Here is a 20,136-nt window from a genome sequence, read left to right as displayed (position 1 = left end):
GCAATAAAAGCCAAGAGAGACAAATGGGATCTAATTAAAATTCAGAGCTTCTGTACAGCAAAAGAAACCATCATTAGAGCGAATTGGCAACCAACAGAATGAGAAAAAATTTTTGCAATCTACCCATCTGACAAAGGGATAATAACCAGAATCTACAAATAACTAAAACAGATATACAATAAAAAAAACAATCCCATTCAAAAGTGGGCAAAGAATATGAACAGACACTTTTCAAAAGAAGACATATATGAGGCCAACAAACATATGAAAAAATGTTCATCATCACTGGTCATTAGAGAAATGCAAATCAAAACCACATTGAGATATCATCTCATACCAGTTAGAATGGTGGTAATTAAAAAATCTGGAGACAGCAGATGCTGAAGAGGATGTGGAGAAATAGGAACACTCTTACACAGTTGGTGGGAGTGTAAATTAGTTCAACCACTGTGGAAGACAGTGTGGCGATTTCTCAAGGATCTAGAAATAGAAATTCCATTTTACCCAGCAATCCTATTACTGGGCATATACCCAAAGAACTATAAATCTTTCTACCATAAAGACACATGCACATGTATGTTCATTGCAGCTCTGTGTACAATAGCAAAGACCTGGAACCAACCCAAATGCCCATCAATGATAGACTGGACAAAGAAAATGTGGTACATATACACCATGGAATACTATGCAGCCATAAAAAACAATGAGTTCGTGTCATTTGTAGGGACTTGGATGAATCTGGAAACCATCATTCTCAGCAAACTGACACAAGAACAGAAAACCAAACACCGCATGTTCTCACTCGCAGGTGGGTGTTGAACAACAAGAACACATGGACTTTGGGAGAGAAGCATCACACACTGGGGGCAGTTGGGGTGGGTAGGGGAGAGACAGTGGGCGGTGGGGAGGCATAACATGGGGAGAAATGCCAGATACAGTATGCACCTAAAGTTAAATAAATTAAAAAAAAATAGAATTCGAGAGAAAAGACTAATAAAAGGAACCAAGCACTGTAGCAAACTGGATACACATTCTCACCTTCCTCTGGTGGCTTTCTGTAGAACCTTCATTCCCACCAGGCTGCAACACTTCCCTTCCAACTGTCTTGCCTTCGACATGGTGAACTCCAAGTGTACTTCACCGAACATTCCACAGGCATCTTGTACTAGAAGGCAGATTCTGTAAAAAAGCGTTCACATTTGTTCTTTGAGGAGGCAGTTTGGATTAATACAGAGATCAAGACTTCCCTCTTCTTCATTAGAAAACCACTATATACTGCGGTGACTGGTCAACATAATTTAAATAAATTAAAGAAAAACCAAGAAAAAAAAAGATATCCACTGTAGTGATCTTCTTAAGTGGGTTAGTCAGGATAAAAAAAGTTGGATTCAAGACATGCTTTCTGCACGTGTGCAGGCAGGTGTTTGAACTACCATTCATAGGCATGAAACTAAAACCTAAGTCAAATATGGCTGAAAAATACATTAAGATGATAATTTTTTTAAACCAACTATATTACCTAGATACAGAGTGTCCTTTTCTCATTTTTTACCCTGTTTCCCATGAAAGAAATATTTGTTTTGTGTGGATGCTCAATACTAAGGAAAGCTGCAGGATAACATTATGATGAGAACAACAATAAGAGGCTTTCTCTGAGACACTACGCATTTTAGAGACATGCATATCCCAGCAGGATAAAACCTAGTGTCCCAGCTTGCAGCAACACCGCCATGATGGAGAGGCCAGTGACACAATGGGATTCCCTCTAGTTTTTAAGTTCAGAAGATGGTTTACATAAAAGCCTATTTATGACTGAATTTCTAATCCTCTCATTTTATAACTGAGGTAAATGAAGTCTTATTTATCACAAAATGACACATTCTCAGAAAACATTTCATGGAGCCTGAAGAAATTATAGTCAGTAAATAACATCACAAAATGGACATGAAAACTATTCTAAAGATAAGAATGTAAAGAAAAGTACATGTTAGAAGAGAACGGATGAAGCCAGGAGCCTTAAGTGCTGCCTTGGCAAAAGGGTCAAGAATTGTAGACTTCTTAATGACGTCTTCCAGGCCCACAGGGCCCGGTGGATTGCAAGAGAAGCAAAAATATATCCTGTCTGAAAGAAAGCATATTTACTTGGATTGCTAGTTCACCACGGAGTAAGGCCAAACAAAGATATGCTCAAATAAAAATCAAACACAAAGAAACAAACTGTCATGTGGGAATAGTCCAAAGAAATAACAACAGACCTGCTAAGGGCTTGAGATATTAGAATTAACAGATAGAAAATATAGAATAACTGTTTTAAAAAGGTTAAAAGTCCCCAAAATATGGATAAGAGACAAGAAACTACATAAAATGACTTGATAGATTTGAGGAAGGATGAAACTACATTTTCAAAAATGAAAGCTACATTTGTTGAAACAAAAATATTCATTGAGTAGGTGTAACAAATGGCTATATGCATCTGAAGAGTGTATATATGATATCTAAGGTATAAATCTAAATAAATTACCTAAAATATAGCTTGAGAGCTAAGAAGAAAGAAACATGAGAGAAGGTGCAGAAATAGAGTAAAGTGAGAAGGTCCAACATGTGTCTAATAGGAATTTCAGAAAAACAAGACAGAGGAAGGGAAGCAATAATATGTAGATATAGTAACTGAGAAATTTTCCCAACTGATCTAAGATACAGGAAGAAAAACAAATACCAAGTAGGGCTGGCCATAGTGGCTCACACCTGTAATCCCAGCCCTTTGGGAGGCTGAGGTGGGAGGATCACTTGAACTGAGGGGTTCAAGACCAGGCTGGACAATGTAGTGAGATTTTGTGTCTAGGAAAAATAAAAAAAAGTTAGCTGGGTGTGGTGGTACATGCCCATAGTCCCAAATACTTCAGGGGCTGAGGTGGGAGGATTACTTGAGCCCAGGAGGTTGAAGCTGCAGTGAGCTGTGATCATGTCACTGTGCTCTAGCCTGGGCAACAGACCAAGAACCTTTCTCAAAAACAAAAACAAAGGGAGAAACAAACAAACAAACAAACACCAAGCAGAACAACTAAATGGAAATCCAACTAACATACTCACTGTAATGAAACTAGAGAATATAAAAGACTATGAGTTGTTAAAAGCAAGAAGTACACAAATAAGATTTTAAAAGCACACCCAATGAGAAGATTTAGAAGACAGCACATCTGCAAAGGAATACAAATTTGACTTAAATCAACCTTCTAAAGAGCAATGAATGAAGCCAGAAGACTGGATTATTTTCAGAATTCTGAAAGCCATCTCAGAATGATATCAGCAAAACTCCTTTCAAGAATGATGGCAAATTAAGGACTTTAAAAAAAAATATTTACTTATTTATTTATGAGATGGAGTCTCACTCTGCCACCCAGGCTGGAGTGCAGTGGTGCAATCTCGGCTCACTGCAACCTCCACCTTCTGGGTTCAAGCGATTCTCCTGCCTCAGGCTCCTGAATAGCTGGGATTACAGGTGCCCCCCACCCCAAACCATAGCTGGCTAATTTTTGTATTTTTAGTAGAGACAGGGTTTCTCCATGTTGGCCAGGCTGGTTTCGAACTCCTGGTCTAAAGTGATCCACCCACTTCAGAAAGTGATCCACCCACCTACACTCCCAAAGTGTCAGGATTATAGGTGTGAGCCACCAGCACTGGCCTGGGACATTTTTAGACAAAGAAAAACTAGGAGGATTTTCTACCTACAGAACCTGAAGTATTTACTAATTACTAAAATGATTTCTAGACCAGGTACAGTGTTTGACACCTGTAATCCCAGCACTTTGGGGGGCTGCGGCAGGAGGATTACTTGAGCCCAGGTGTTTGAGATCAGCCTGGGCAACAAAGTGAGACCCTGTTTTTACAAAAAATAAAAAATTTAGTCAGGTGTGGTGGTGCATGCCTGTCGTCTCAGCTACTCATGAGGCTGAGATGGGAGGATCCCTTGAGCCCAAAAGTTTGGGGATTGCAGTGAGCTATGATTGTGCCACTGCACTCCAGCCTGGGTGGCAGAGTGAGACCCTGTCTCAAAAAACAAAATGATTTCTAAATTATGTACTTTAGGAATAAGGAAATTATCGTGGAATAAAGGTCTGAGATACAGGAAGAACTAATCAGCAAAAATACAAACAAACCCAAAATAAGTATAGTGGGATAGAATAACAACATAATCAGTAATATTAAATGTGTAGAGAGTTGAAAAACTGAAAATGGATAACAAGGAAATCAAACGGGGGGTGACTGGAGCTCAAGTGTTCTGAAGTCCTTATATCACTCTAAGCCTGGAGTTAAGATATTAACTTAAGAATAGTATATGTGATACCATTTCAAGGATAATCACCAAAGAACAGAAACAGGGAATATAACCTTCTAATCACTAGAGAAAAAAATAAAATGAGAAATATAGGAAAACAAACAAAAAAGGAAAACATAAATAAAACAAATTTAATAGCCAAAAAAAAAATTAACATGATAAGTGAAAGGGTAAACAAAAGTCCTTGCATATTAGAAATGGAACAAAAATGATTTAAACATGTCAAAGACAGAATCTGTCATGTTGTTTGAAGGTAATAAAAATGTCTTCCAATAAACTGGTAACAGAAGTACAGAAAGATTCAAAGTGAAAAGACAGGAAAAATGTTTCTGACAAAATTTTTTTAGTTTTAATTAAGTTCTGAGATACATGTGCAGAACGTGCAGGTTTGTTACATAGGTGTATACATGTGCCATGGTGGTTTGCTGCACACATCAACCTGTCATCTACATTAGGCATTTCTTCTAATGCTGTCCCTCCCTTAGCCCCTAGGTCCCAGTGTATGATGTTCCCCTTCCTGTGTCCATGTGTTCTATTGTTCAACTCCCACTTATAAGTGAGAACATGCAGTGTTTGATTTTCTGTTCTTGTGTCAGTTAGCTGAGAATGACAGTTTCCAGCTTCATCCATGTCCCTGCAAAGGACATGAACTCATCATTTTTTATGGCTGCATAGTATTCCATGGTGTACATGTGCCACATTTTCTTTATCCAGTCTATCATTGACAGGCATTTGGATTGGTTCCAGGTCTTTGTTATTGTAAACAGTGCTGCAATAAACATACGTGTGCATATGTCTTTATAGTAGAATGATTTATAATCCTTTGGGTATATACCCAGTAATGGGATTGCTGGATCAAACGGTATTTCTGGTTCTAGATCCTTGAGGAATTGCCACAATGTCTTCCACAATGGTTGAACTAATTTACACTCCCATGAACACTGTAAAAGCGTTTCTATTTCTCCACATCCTCTCCAGCATTTGTTGTTTCCTGACTTTTTTTTTTTTTTTTTTTTTGAGACAGAGTCTTGCTCTGTTGCCAGGCGCCAGGCTGGAGCGTAGTGGTGAGACCACGGCTCACTACAACCTCCACCTCCTGGGTTCAAACAATTCTCCTGCCTCAGCCTCCCGAGTAGCTGGGACTACAGACATGTGCCACAACGCCCAGCTAATTTTTATATTCTAGTAGAGACGAGGTTTCACTATGTTGGCCAGGATGGTCTCGATCTCTACCTCGTGATCTGCCCGCCTTGGCCTCCCAGTTTCCTGACTTTTTAATCATCACTATTTTAACTGGTGTGAGATGGTATCTCATTGTGGTTTTGATTTGCATTTATCTAATGACCATTGATGACAAGCTTTTTTTCATATGTTTGTTGGCTGCATAAATGTCTTCTTTTCAGAAGTGTTTGTCTATATCCTTTGCCTACTTTTTGATCGGGTTTTTTTCTTGTAAATTTGTTTAAGTTCTTTGTAGATTCTGGATACTAGACCTTTGTCAGATGGACAGGTTGCAAAAGTGTTCTCCCATTCTGTAGGTTGCCTGTCCACTCTAGTGATAGTTCCTTTTGCTGTGCAGAAGCTCTTTAGTTTACTTAGGTCCCATTTGTCAGTTTTGTTTTTTGTTGCCACTTCTTTTGGTGGTGTAGCCATGAAGTATTTGCCCATGCCTATGTCCTGAATGGTATTGCCTAGGTTTTCTTCTAGGGTTTTAGGTCTTATGTTTCAGTCTTTAATCCATCTTAATTTTTGTATGAGGTGTAAGGAACAGGTCCAGTTTTTGTTTTCTGCATATGGCTAGCCTGTTTTCCAAATACCATTTATTAAATAGGGAATCCTTTCCCCATTACTTATTTTTGTCAGGTCAAAGATCAGATGGTTGTAGATGTGTGCTGTTATTTCTGAGGCCTCTGTTCTGTTCCATTGGTCTATATATTTGTTTTTGTACCAGTACCATGCTGGTTTGGTTACTGTCAAAGCTAAAAAGGTGGTTTGATAGTAAGCAAAATAGATTTTAAGAAAATAGTATTAAGGATAGAGAGGTCACTAACATAGATAAGAAGGTTTAATTTACCAGGAAGACACACAATTAAAAACTTTTATGCTCTTACTAGCTCAAAATATATAAAGCATAAACTAATAAAACTACACAGAGAAATTAACAAATCCACTACCACTGTGGAAAATTTTAGCACACCTCTGCCAATTATTGATAAGTCAACAGATGAAAAAGTTAGTAAAAATTTAGAAAACCTGCATATACCTAGTTTGATTTGTTGGATAAACAATTAGAAAAACTTCCCATAATTAGAAAAAAAATGCATTCTCAAGCATACATGGAAGATTTATAAGAGGTGACTAGAGGCTGGATGTGGTGGCTCAGATCTGTAATCTCAGCACTTTGGGAGGCTGAGTTGGGAAGACTGCTCAAAGCCAGGAGTTCAAGACCAGCCTGGTCAACAAAGCAAGACCTCATAGCTATAAAAAATAAAATGAAATAAAATAGCCAGGCACAGTGGTGTGTGCCTGCAGTCTCCACTACTCAGGAGGCTGAGGTAGGAGGACAGCCTGAGCCCAGAAGTTGGGGCTGCAGTGAGCTATGATCTGGCCACTGCACCCCAGCCTGTATGACACCAGATTCTCTCTCATTAATTAATTAATTAATTATCACTACACACTTGGCTATAAACCAAGTCACAACGAATTTCAAATAATCTTATCATATAGGACATATTCTTTGGCTAAAATATCATTAAATGAGAAACCAAGCAAAAAATACATATTTTAAAAATCCTTTTACGTTTGGAAAATTCACAATTTGTTTTTCAACTCATAGGTCAAATAGGAAATCACAGAGAAAAGGGACAATACTTTGACCGAGTTGATAATCAAAATACCACATGTCAAAATGTATGGATTACATCAATACATAAGGAAATTCATAGGCTTTAGTATAATAAAACATAATTACTTTACTTTTCTGATATACATTTATGTATGTATGTTTGTAGGTATGTATGTATGTACCTATGTAGAGACAGGGTCTTGCTATGTTGCCCAGGCTGGTGTTAAACCCTTGGCCTCAAGCAATCCTCCCACCTTGGCTCCCAAAGCCCTGGGATTACAGACACAAGACACCACACCTTGCTCCCTATATTCATTTTAAAATTAGTTTTTTATGCCCTTATCACAAAATCTACCCTAAACCTCAGTCAATTACCAAGATCTTCTCTCAGGATGCTTAACCTCACAGGTATTGTACCCTGAAAAGCTCTTCTGGAGCCTTCTGCTGTATTCCAATCTGGATGGGTCAGCATCTATATACCTGGGCACAATGTCATCCCAGGATCTATTGGCACAAAATCTGGGGGTTCCCCCTTGCTGCTCTACTATGTTGGAGCTGCTATTTCTTACACCTATATCTTTTGACTTCAATTCAGTAGTTCCTGTCTTCTAGTTTCCTGAAAAAAGAGAGTGTAAGGTAAAAATTTAAAACCATTCATAAAGTTGTTGGTAATCAATCCACAAACTTTATGGGCAGTTTAGCTAGGTATAGATTTCTAGACAGGAACTAATTTTTCCATTCATAGTCCAATCATGTTTTGTTTCCCTCCCTTCTCTCCAAGTGCTGAGGTTTTTTTAGTTTCCGTATGCTACCTGAGAGCAGGTATAAAAGCATACATTTTGATGTTGAATTTATAATGTCTTTTTTTTTTTTGTCTATACATCCATTTAAAGGCCTCTTTACCTCTGGTTACCTCTTCACATGACTCACTTCTCCATTCCATATCTAAATAGGGAAGTCCAGGCCAAGCCTCGGGGACCAGGACATGGAGGGGAACTGGAGGTAGGACCAGGCTGCATTTCCTAGGAGAAATCTCCAGGCTCTCCTGATAGAGAACAACCATGGTGGCCTTCGACCCTTCACATGTGATTATATCAAGGCCTGCTCATCTCCTCCTGATATGCCCAAGACTTTGCTTTAAATGTTATTTTTTAACCTATACAAAAGTCAAGACAAATACAAAAATCCCCACAGATCCATATACAAGGCTTCTATATTTTTGATTGTTAGTGTTGAGAAGGGAGAGGTGTAGAACTGGCTACTACCTTTGCCTTAAGTTTGCCCTGACATTTTCCTTTGTCTCAAACAGCAAGGAAGGGTGCTTCTGTCTATTCTTTTACCCTAGAGGTGAGTTATCACTATTCTTTTCCTGGTGTTCACACCCACCACACACTCTCCCACTCTGTTCTGCTCACACAGCTGCAGCTCAGAGGCAGGCTGGCTCAGGCCCGAGGTGGAGTCATCAACCCCCTGGTTCAACTGGATTAGAACTGTGGCATTCCACAGACCGCCCAGACCAGCGTGAGCTTATCAGCAGCCTGCGTTGAATTCCACCCACTTGTCAATGCTTCCTGCCCAGTGAAACACTATCTCCTAAAATCTGTGCTAGTGTGACAGGTCTGAGCAGCAAAGTGTCCCCATGACTGACTTGTTTTTCTTGAACCACCAGGTATTTATCATAAATTTTATCATATTCAGTGGAACACAAATGGCTTCCTGGGGGGGCAGCATCATGTCAGTAACTTTGGATCTTGTAAAAGTTACTTATCTGTATGGGCTTGAATTTATTCATTTTTAACACAAAATAAGAAAATCTAATTTAGAGAGGTGTTATGAGCATTAAAGTCATTCACATGATACAGTGATACAGGACATGGTACAGTGACTGGTAAAGAAATCTTCTTCTTAGTGGGGTACTTAGGTCCACTTTTATAATAAAATTTTATAATTTTCTCCATATAGCTCTCGTACCTGTTTTGTTAGATCTATGTCTAGATTGTCTACGGTTCTGTGTTCTATTTTAAGTGGTGTTTTTGTTTATTGTTGCATGTTGCTGGTGTGTAAGAATACAACGGCCTTGTATACTGAACTTCTGTAATAATCTATCAACTTAACTAAACTTTATTATTATTTGTAATCCTTTTAATATACTTCTAGGCAATCATTTCATAATTCCAATTTTGCTTCTCATTTTCTTTTCTGACTGCCTTTTAGAACCTTCAGGGCAATGCTGAAGAGAAGCCAGTGACTGGGCATCCTTATTTTGTTCCGACTTTAAAGAAAAAGTCTTCAATGTTTTACAGTCACTAATGTTTGCCCTATTGTTGGTGGTTTTTTGTTTTTGTTTTTTTTTTGTAGATATCCTTCACCCAGGTAGGGATTCCTAGTTTGCTAAGGAATTTTTTTTTTTTTAAATAATGAATCAGTGTTGGATTTTATCAAATGCATTATCTGTATTAATTGAACTAACTGTTTTTCCCCTTTAACATGTTAACATGGCAAATGACCAATTACAAATTCTTTCCAAGTATTAAAGTAATTTTTCACTCCTGATGTAAAGCCAAGATCCTATTTGCTATGTTTTATTTAGGATTTTTGTCTCTAGGTCCGTTAATGATATTGATCTTTAATTTTATTTTTATATAAATATGGTATCAAGATCATTATATCAGCTTCACAGAATGAGTTGATGATTACCTTTTTTTCTTTTGAAAATTTTAGATACAAAGTATAAGACTCAAATAAACTTTTTTGACAGTTTGAAATAATTAGGTAATAAAATCATTCAGCTTTAGTGTTTTTTTGTTTGTTTGTTTGTTTTTTTTTTTCCTGAGAAGATTCTAAACTACCAGCTCAACATCTCTAATGATAATCGGACTATTTAAACTTTAAAATTTTTTTCTTAAGATATTTTGGTAATATATTTTTCTAGGGATTTTTCTATCTTGTCTATTTTCAAACTTAATAGCAATATTCTTACTTTTTTCAAGTTTTATTAATATTACTCAAAAATATGCTTCATGAATTTGCATGTCATCCTTGCCCAGGGGCCATGCTAATCTTCTCTGTATCTTTCCAATTACAGTATACATGCTGCCAAAGTGAGCACATCTGTTTCTAGTCCCTAATGGAATTGATATTCCTAATTTTCCTTTTTACTATTATTTATCTTTTCTTTATCAATTTTACCATAGGATTGTTATTATTTCCTGCTTTTGTTTAGTCACGGTTTATGTCATTAATTTCTACTCTTATAATTTTTTTCCCATTTTCTTTGGACTAATTCTATTATTCTTTTCCTATTTCTTATGTTGGAGGCTTAGCTCATTAATTTGCAGGCTTTCTCTCAAGCTATCCTCCTACTTCAGCCTCCTGAGTAGTTGGGACCACAAACAGATGCCACCATGCCTGGCTTTTCCTTTTTTTTTTTCTCTTTTTATTTTAAAGAGATGAGGTCTTGCTATGCTGCTCAGGCTGGTCTCTTACAATCTTGCTGCCTTGGACTCTTAAAATGCTGGGACTACAGATATGAGCCACTGTATCCAGTCCTTTCTTTTTTTGATTTTTATTTATTTATTTGAGACTGAGTCTCCCTCTGTTGCCCAGGTTGGAGTGCAATGGCATGATCTTGGGTCACTGCAACCTTTGCCTCCCAGGTTCAAGTGAGTCTCATGCTTCAGCCTTCCCAGTAGCTGGGACTACAGGCATGTGCCACCATGTCTGGCTAATTTTTGTATTTTTAATGCAGAAGGAGTTTCACCATGTTGGCCAGGCTGGTCTCGAACTCCTGACCTCAGATGATCTGCTTGCCTGGGCCTCCAGAAGTACCAGGATTACAGGCATGAGCCACTGCACCTGGCACCTTTCTTTTTTTAAAAGTTGAGCTAATTTGACTAAAATTTATTCTGAATATCAAGTTAATGACATCAAATAAATTTTAATATTTAGTATTTTTATTTTTTTATCAGTTGTAGATTTTAAAATTGTCATTATTTCTTTTTTGATCCAATAGTTATTTGGAAGTATTTTTCAAATTTTACAGTGCTTTAAAATATATTATTTTTGTTATTAACTCTTACTGCATCCATTGTATGTTGCTATATAATACATCACTCCCACAAATTTGAAGCTTAAAATATAAACATTAATTTTTTTTCATAGCGTATGTGGGTTAGAGGTTCATCATCTTGACAGCTGTCAGTTAGTGCCAGATCCTGTTCTATTTGCATTCTTTTCCTCAAAAGGCCCTTGAGAGCTAGGCTATTATTATCCCTATTTAGCACATACAAGACTGAAGACCAGAAAGATTTACTATCTTGCCCAAAACCATACAACATTAAATAAGCAAACTAACAATAAAATTAAAAGAATATATAAGCATATTTGATACAAATGTCTCTTTAAATTTACAAAAGTGGGGAATTACCAGCTTAATTTCCAGAGCTAAACCTCCATTAGAATTCAAGTGCGGGTAAAATTGATTTACATACCACTGTAGTCGGCAATAAGGAATAGACGACTCTCTGCAAGGATGAAGTGAATGTTCTATGTCTTTGTTGTCTAATGTGGTAGCCACTGGTCATACGTGGCTACTGAGCACTTACTTGAGATATGGCTGATACAACTGAGGAACTACATTTTAAATTTTATTTAATTTTAATTAGTTTAAACATAAATAATCAAATGTGGCTAGTGGCCACCCTATTGGAAAGCACAGTTTAACGGCCTACAGAACTGGAAGAACAAAAAACTACCAATACTTAAAAATTTATTAATTAACCTGTCAAACACAGTAATTAAAAAGTGATGAATTTTTGGCCGGGCATGGTGGCTCACGTCTATAATCCCAGCACTTTGGGAGGCCGAGGCACGTGGATCACCAGGTCAAGAGATCAAGACCATCCTGGTCAACATGGTGAAACCCCGTCTCTACTAAAAATACAAAAATTAGCTGGGCATGGTGGCGCACGCCTGTAGTCCCAGCTACTCAGGAGGCTGAGGCAGGAGAATTGCTTGAGCCCAGGAGGCAGAGGTTGCAGTGAGCTGAGATCGTGCCATTGCACTCCAGCCTGGGTAATGAGTGAAACTCTGTCTCAAAAATAAATAAATGAATAAATAAATAAATAAAAAGTGATGAATTTTTAAAGTGGCTAGGAAAACCACAGCATAAATGGATAAGAGGTTATTTCAAATGGCCTTCTATTTAAAGCTCTTCCAAATTATGTTTCAACAAAAAAGCAAAAAATTTATGTTTTATTAAGCACAATATTCACAAAGTATTAATATGTGTTTCTCAAAAATTAGCACTATCACCAAAATGTTGTTAGCAATGTTTTTTCTAACGTGTGTTTTAAGATATCAAAACCGTACATAATTACTACTGTGTTCAATCTCCTTGGTAATATGATATTTTATACCCAAGAATGCCAGGAAATCCCTGAGTGGTCACCTGATCTAGAAACACATGATTTTAGGTATGCATACTGTGTATAAGCAGTATTTAGCAGGTGATATCCAGAAGAATGTACCACCTATCTTAAGATAACTAGTCTTAACATTTCCACAGATATGTATGACATTAATTTGTAGTGGCTATAAGACATTTATATAGTACAAACTAATTTCTCATGGTTCTGTGACTGAAGGAAATTTTATACAAAAATCAGGGTTCTGTGGCTAATAAGCAGGTCTAGTCCAAACAAGCAAAAAGCTAGAACACTTCAAAATGAAGATGAACAACTGTGGTCTTTGGTTTCTATAAAAATTAAAAGGTGAGCTGTCTAAGATGAAACAATTAATGTTCAATCCTACTGACTTAGCCTCAGGAATTAAAGGCCAGAAAGAAAGTATGGTGTAAGTAATTTGTTTCTTTCAGCATTTTGAAGATACTATCCCAGTGCCTTCTGGCCTCCATTGTTTCTGATGAGAAGTCAGCGGGACGGTCCCTGGGATTCCCTTGTATTACTATATGCTGAGCCATATTTCTTTTGTTGTTTTCAAGATTTCCTCTTTATCTCTGGTTTTCAACATTTTGACTATGAGGTGTCTGGGTGTAGATCTCTTTGACTGTATCCTCCTTTGAGTTCACCGAGCTTCCTGGATATACATATTAACAATTTTCATCAAATTTGACAAGTGTTCAGCTATTATTTCTTCAAATATTTTCTGCATCATCCTCTCTCTTTCTGACATTCTCATTACACATATTTTGGTGAACTTAACCACATCCAACATTTTTATGAGGCTCTCTTTTGTATCCTACAGTCCTTTCTCTCTCAGATTGCACAATCTTAGCTTAATTTCTTTCTCGCTCTCTTTTTTTGAGACAGTGTCTCACTCTGTCACCCAGGCTTGAGTGCAGTGGCACAATCATGGATCACTGCGGCCTCGACCTCCCAGGCTCAAGTGATCCTTCTACCACAGCCTCCCAGGTCCACCGCACCAGGCTAATTTTTGTATTTTTGGTAGAGATGGGCTTTCTCCATGTTGCCCAGGCTGGTCTCGAACTCCTGAGCTGAAGTGATTCACCAGCCTCAGCCTCCCAAAATGCTCGGATTATAGGCGTGAGCTACCATGCCCACCAGCCTGATTATCTTAATTTCAAGTCCACGAATTCTTTTTTCTGCCCTCTCAAATCTACGGTTGAGCCCCTCTGGTGAATTTTTCACTTCGATTGCTGTTCTTTTCAATACCAGAATTTCCATTTGGTTCTTTTCATAGTTTGTATCTTTTAATTGACACTCTATTTGATAAGACAGTGTTAACATATGTTCCTTTAATTATTTAGACATGGTTTCCTTCAGTTCTTTGGACATAGTTATAATGGCTGCTTTGAAATCTTCATCTGCTAAATCAAACATCTGGACCTCTCCAAATGCAGTTTCTATTGCCTGCTTTACCCCTCCACGACTATTCTTCCGGGTTGGCCTCTCTAGCATGAAGCCTCTAACCTATCGGTGAGCTGGGATGGGACAATCAGGTCTTGGCCTGACTCATCTGGTAGGTGATGAGAGATGCTGAAAGCTGGCCATGAAGGGTGAAATGTACCCTCTACTGGGGGTTGGGGGTAGAGAGGACCATCTTCTTGACTGGACCCCCTGAAGTAGAACCCCAGGTTAGTCTCTATAAAATGAGTTTGGATGGTAGGGGAGTGGGTTGTGGCTCACAGGCCACAGGCTTGATATTCTCACTGAGATTTAGTAGTTATTTTTTATTCCATTCACAGAATGTTTATCCATTTGCTGTATGCCCTTAGGACAATTTCTAGAATTTTTAAATGCTTGTCTTTCATAATTTTCTCTAGCTAAATGTTTGTTAGAGAGAGAATCTACTGGGACTCCATGTTTGGGTCCGCTTCTACGAACATTCCCTTCGTGGAACCCTGTCTTCCCCTCCTAAACTCCATCTCTCTCTATTCCCTTCCACTCAGTGTGGAAGCCGCTTTCCTCTCCTGGGTTCCATCTTTCTGGATTCTCCCACTCAGTGTGAGAGTTTGCTGTTTCTTTCTCTCTCCTTCTCCCATTTCTCTCTCTCTAAATAAATCACTTTCTACAAAAAATAAAATTAAAAAAAAAAAAAGAATCTACTGTGTCCTCACTCTGCTATTCTGAAAGTTGGTTTGTTTCTTTGATTTATTTCCATTGGAAGTAAAGATTCTCTAGATGATTAGCATGTGTCCTGTGAGAAAACAAAACAGCTCTTTAGCCCTTATTTATAAGTCTTGAGAGTATTTGGAAAGTATCCATTCTGAATTTGTAGACTTAAGTGTGAGTTGTTATTTCTTAAGAGACATCTTGATTCGCTTGAACACAAGAAATGAGCCAAGTACAAAATTGCCAAGCCAGATAATGGACGTGCAACAGACTCAGTGAGGCATGAAGGGCTGCGGAGCCATGAAATAAGTGTCACAAGATTTTTAATAACAAAAGCATTTGGGGGTTTGTCATTGTGCCCCAAAACAGTGTCTTGGCCTTCTAGGGGTGTCTAGTAAATCAATGATCCATCCATTTATGTGCTAAATACAGCAGGACTGCATCCTGGATAGGCCCTGTGAGGCGTTAGGTACAGGGTAGCAGGCAAACAGTCCCTGCCCTCTTTGCTCCTTGGCAAGAGAGACCAATCACACACAACAGGGCACCCACAGATTGTGTGAGTGTTAGGAAGGAAATAAAGAGTGCTGTGAAGAGACAGCACTGGGGTGGTGGGTCGGTCTAGCCAGGGTCGTCAGGGAAAGCTTCTTGAAGGAAGTGATCTTTACGCTGAGCCTAAAGTGAGGGAAGCAACCAGTCATGCAAAGGCTGAGAGAAGAATAATGACAACAGAGAGCATTGCATGTACAAAACCCTAGGATGGGAAAGAGGTTTTCCACGTTTGAGAAATTGCAAGGAGGCTAGAAGAAATAAGGGAGAAAGACAAGATAGGTGTTTTAGTTCATTTGATCTGCTCTAACAAAAATACCACAGATGTGGCTCATAAACAACAGCAACGTATTGCTCATTGTTCTAGAGGCTGAGAAGTTCTAGATGAAGGCACCAGCAGGTTTGGAATCTGGTGAGGGCCTGCTGCCTTGTCAACAGCTGTCTTTTAGAAGCAACCTCCTACGGTGGAAGGGTGAAGGACTCTCTCATGGGCCTCTTTTATAAGGATGTTAATCCCAAAGGCCCCAGCCCCTAATATCTTGGGGGTGAAGATTTCAACACACAAATTTTGGGGAAGATACAAACATTAAGACCATAGCAATAAGAGAATGCAGAGATAAGAGGGAAGACTATTACTTATTCATTATTATTATTATTGCATTATTCTTAATTAAAAATTAAACATATTTATGAAAAAATAAAAAATTTGAGAAGAATTCTTTTCTCTTGGAAAGAAGGGAGTAACGGCGCTGGGGAGAGAAAGGGTTTTGTGGGTGGGGGAGGGAGAGGGTGGGAGAGGGAGAGGCCCCTCGCATGGCTGGGTGCAGCTGGTACCTTTCGATGCCCAGAGGAGGACAGAGTCCACGTGAGGGCTGTGTAAGGAGGCTGACCTAACTGGGAGACTTAGGGGTTATGTGTGTCAGCATATCTGGCTCCTGTCATCAATGAATAAATGAGGAGGTGCCACTCAGAAGTGTTAGATAAAAAGAATATACTGACACAATGTTTGTTTCAGAAATGTAACTCTTGGGCAGGTCGGAAGATGGCTTGAAGAGGCAACTTTTAGACGGTCTCCTTAGACCCAGTGGGAGTCCACTGCCCTAATCAATGACAAATGGCTGAGAGGAAGGAGTGAAGGTGCAAGGTAGTGCTCATTGGCTGGTATGTTTTCTTTTGTTTATACAGTGTAAAAGTTTTCAGAAACTAGTAACTAAAATTAAAAACTGGAAGACTTTACATAAAATTCAACTTTCTGTTTATCTTGAGAAACCTGCAACTCTGCTAGCACCGGGTCAACACCCACGGTGGCTGCCTCAGGATGAGGCATGGGCTCATGAGTCCATCCTGGTGTCCTCCCCTCCACACCTGGTCTCAGCCCTCTGATGCTGCCACTGTCTTTGCCTCTTTGGCTTCTGTCAGCATGTGAGAACGCCTTCAAGACATTCAAGAAACATTATAAGGTAGAGACCAGAGAGCACAGTTGTGGGTAAGGGATGCAGGAGGGAGCGCCCGCACTGGCCTGAGGTTCAGAGGAGGTGGGCAGGCGTGGAGACTGAAGAGCAGCTTCCACATCAGGCTTGGGACAGGCCTCATTTCAGAGAACAGGGAGCTGTGAAAGAACCCAGAGGCTGCTCTAGTGATTCGAGACAGGGTGCAAGCGAGAACAGGGCTGATTCACACAGAACTGGGAAGGCCAAGCTGCTCTGTGGAGAATGTGACTCAAAACAGGAGAGCAGGGGCATTGGGGTACTGGCTCTGCTGCTACCGACAAGGCACAGAAGCTCTCTGGGCTGACAGTCCTTTTATAAGACAAGGAGCTATTCTCTAGAAGTCCTTTTAGTTTAAGGAAGGTTAAATAGATGTGTATCTATAGAGAAGTCTGTAGCTGCAGCTCAGACACCAGCACCCAAGTTGAGGAGCAGATGCTCACTGTGTGTGGCTGTGCTCTGCATGACAACCAGCAGACACCAGCACCATCCTTAGTTAGCTCTGAAATACTGGGAACCAGTGGCTAGCCAGGCTGCAGCAGGAGATCTGACATCTTAAAGTTATATGATTAATGTTCATAAAACAGAGCTTCCACTTTGGGAAGCAGTTGAGTACCTTCCTTTGCCGTCCTGCCATAGCAAATCCACTGCGCAAGGCAAAGGTATGCATCCAGTACACCATACTCTCCGCTGCTAGCAATCTTGAGCTAAGGCCGTGGCTGCGGGTGACTTCTATGCCCCATGCTATCTTTAGAAGTGATTAACTAGGATAAGTGCTTAGAACAGCCATGATAAAATATCTCACAGAGAAGAAGTAGGGCAGATGTGATTAGAATGAGAGTCTCAGAACTGCACTAATTCCATCAGCCAGAGAGCCATTCAAAAGTTCTTGGAATAAGAGTCTGGCAAGTGAATTCCACTTATTTAATGTTTAAGATCAATGCTTCTCCCATAGACATTCACCCAATTAACCCCCACTTTCATGAGTACAAGACTGCAGTGTAGGGGAGCAGGCACCACAGGGTATGAATGGACACAGGTGCTAGGAGTTCTGGTACCCGCACAATATAGATTATGTGAATTTGTTTCACACTCAGCTAAATGCCTGCATCTCTTCTGTGCTCAAAATCTTAGTTTCCTTTACCTATCAGACAAATTCTCATTGTTAGAGATGTAGTTAACTGACAAGAAAATAGGATTCTCTCTCATTAAGTGCCAGCTCTCCTAAGTCCTGAAGCAGGTGTCTGCCTCTTTAGAAAAGGACTAATCTTATGGGAAGGGGCTCATAGGAAGGTGCCTGAGAGCACAGGGCACACCATCTCACACAGACGTGAACTTTTCCCATGGGAACCCAACATGTGATCAGCCTTATGATGCTGACATCATCCTTTAGCTACTGCAGTTTTGCTTTGTAAAGTAAAGCTCCATTCTGGGTAAAGCAATACATAACCATTAAAATACCATGTCTATAGCTGGTCCCTGACCCTAGCCAGCCACACTCCACCCCTCTCAACTGGGAAAACAAGGCAGCAGTCAGAAAGTGGTTCCAGGGGAACAGGGTAGCAGCAGAATCGCCTGTTTCAGCCATCAGCAGCCATTCAGCAGGACTTTGATTCTGTGCATTTCTGAGCCATAGGGTGAGGCCTGGACCATGTTGGAAGAACTGATTAAAACTGGTGCCAAATGAAACCACATTCCACCACGCATTCCCAGTAACATAAAATAATACAGATAAGAGGTTCCTTGTTCACGATGAAAGTATAAAAGTCCATTATGAAGTTAATATTTGTCTTTAAGAATTTTTTTTCCTTCTCTTACCAACTTAATGTCCATTATGCCAATTAAAGAATATTTAAAAACTCTAAAAATACATGTCTTGTTTATCTGTAAAGGCAACAGAACAAATCACAAGGAGCAAAAACAAAAAAACCCTCTTGATTTGTAGGGGAAGTTGTAGGAGTACAATATAAGTTCTCTTCTAAGTTTTTAATTGTCCCTTCCCCCCTTTCCAAAACTATGTTTCCCTTTCTTTCATTCACTGGCTCACTTTCATAGCTACACAAGTGAGGGACAGCGAGAGCACAGCAAACGTGTGTGCCTGTGCACGCATGTGCTGAGAGGGCAGATTAAGTGGCTATGTGGGATGTTTACGTGAGTTATGGGAGCAGTTCTTAGCAGTCCACCAAGAATTCCCGGAATCGGAGTCAGGCCCGGCTGTTTCATTCTAGGTCACTGTCAACTTAAGCAGACTCAAAAGATCAACAAAGACCTGCCCTCCACTTTATAATCTCTTATGAAGCCTCAACTCAAGGAAAAAACAGAAGAAACTGGAGGATGAAGTGATAAAAACAGAGAGAGAGAAAAAAAAAGGGAACATGGAGAGAGGAAGAGAGGGCTGGAACCTAAGCACTAGGGAGCCACTGAGAAAGGGCGGGGGCGAGCGAGGCGGGAGCGCGGGCGGGGCACGGACGCATAAGGGGCGGGGGCCTCGCCCACTCCTGCAGCCGCCTCGAGGACGGCCGGGAAACCAGAGACAGCAGGACATTGTGTTCTTCTTCTCAAAAACAACCAGCCTCTGCACTCCCAAAGTAAACAGTTAATCCTGTTGTTTATCTTTTTAACATGAGATGTTAGCACGACTTCCACTGCACAGAAATGTGTTTTTTATCCAGTTAAAAATCATATTTTCTCTTTGTTGAAATAAAAGCGTGACACATAAACTTTTAAATATCAATGAACCGAAAGGAATAACAATCTTACTTTGCTAAAAGTGATTTAGCCAAAAGAAGCAGCGAAAAACAACAACAACAACAACAACAACACACACACACACACACACAAAAACCCTCAGCCTTTTTTCTCTTCTTTTTGAGGCAGTGCCTCCCTCTGTCTCCCAGGCTGGAGCGCAGTGCTGTCATCTCCACTCCCTGCAACCTCCACCTCCTGGGCTCAACTGATCCTCCCACCTCAGCGTCCGGAGTAGCTGGGACCGCAGGCGCACTCACCAACAGGCTGGCTAATATATGTATTTTTGGTAGAGACGGGTTTAGGTCATATTTCTCAGGCTGGTCTAAAACTCCTGGGCTCAAGGATCCGCTGGCCTCAGCCTCCCAAAGTGCTGGGATTACAGGCGTGAGCCACTGTGCCTGGCTGAGAAAGGCCTTTTCTATACTCACATATCATCTTTATTTTAGGAAAATACTGTGTTATTGAAATTAACAATAACAAAACGCTGCTGCAAGCTTGGTCTTTAAGGAAGACACAAATAAAACTGCTGACGCAACTGGTGCCAATCTGGACTTTGATTTGGTGATTGCCAGCAAGCAGAAG

The 20,136-nt window shown here is 39.8% G+C and overlaps 1 protein-coding gene and 1 non-coding gene across 2 annotated transcripts in view; both read right to left on the bottom strand.

The window, feature by feature from the left end:
* Positions 1–20,136, bottom strand: part of SPIDR (scaffold protein involved in DNA repair) — a 156,741-nt gene that overhangs the window by 70,368 nt on the left and 66,237 nt on the right. The window contains exon 3 of the mRNA XM_017516401.2: positions 1,039–1,179. Within this exon, the coding sequence (XP_017371890.1) occupies positions 1,039–1,179 (141 nt within the window). The remainder of the gene's footprint in view (positions 1–1,038; positions 1,180–20,136) is intronic.
* Positions 10,189–10,290, bottom strand: LOC119469165. Its single transcript, XR_005197982.1, has one exon. It is a non-coding gene; the product is annotated as a U6 spliceosomal RNA (small nuclear RNA).

This window comes from Cebus imitator, unplaced genomic scaffold (genome assembly GCF_001604975.1).
Source record: "Cebus imitator isolate Cc_AM_T3 unplaced genomic scaffold, Cebus_imitator-1.0 Scaffold584, whole genome shotgun sequence".
Classification (NCBI taxonomy): domain Eukaryota; kingdom Metazoa; phylum Chordata; class Mammalia; order Primates; family Cebidae; genus Cebus; species Cebus imitator.
The sequence above is the reverse complement of the archived record's forward strand: the minus strand, read 5'-3'. Positions and strand labels throughout refer to the sequence as shown.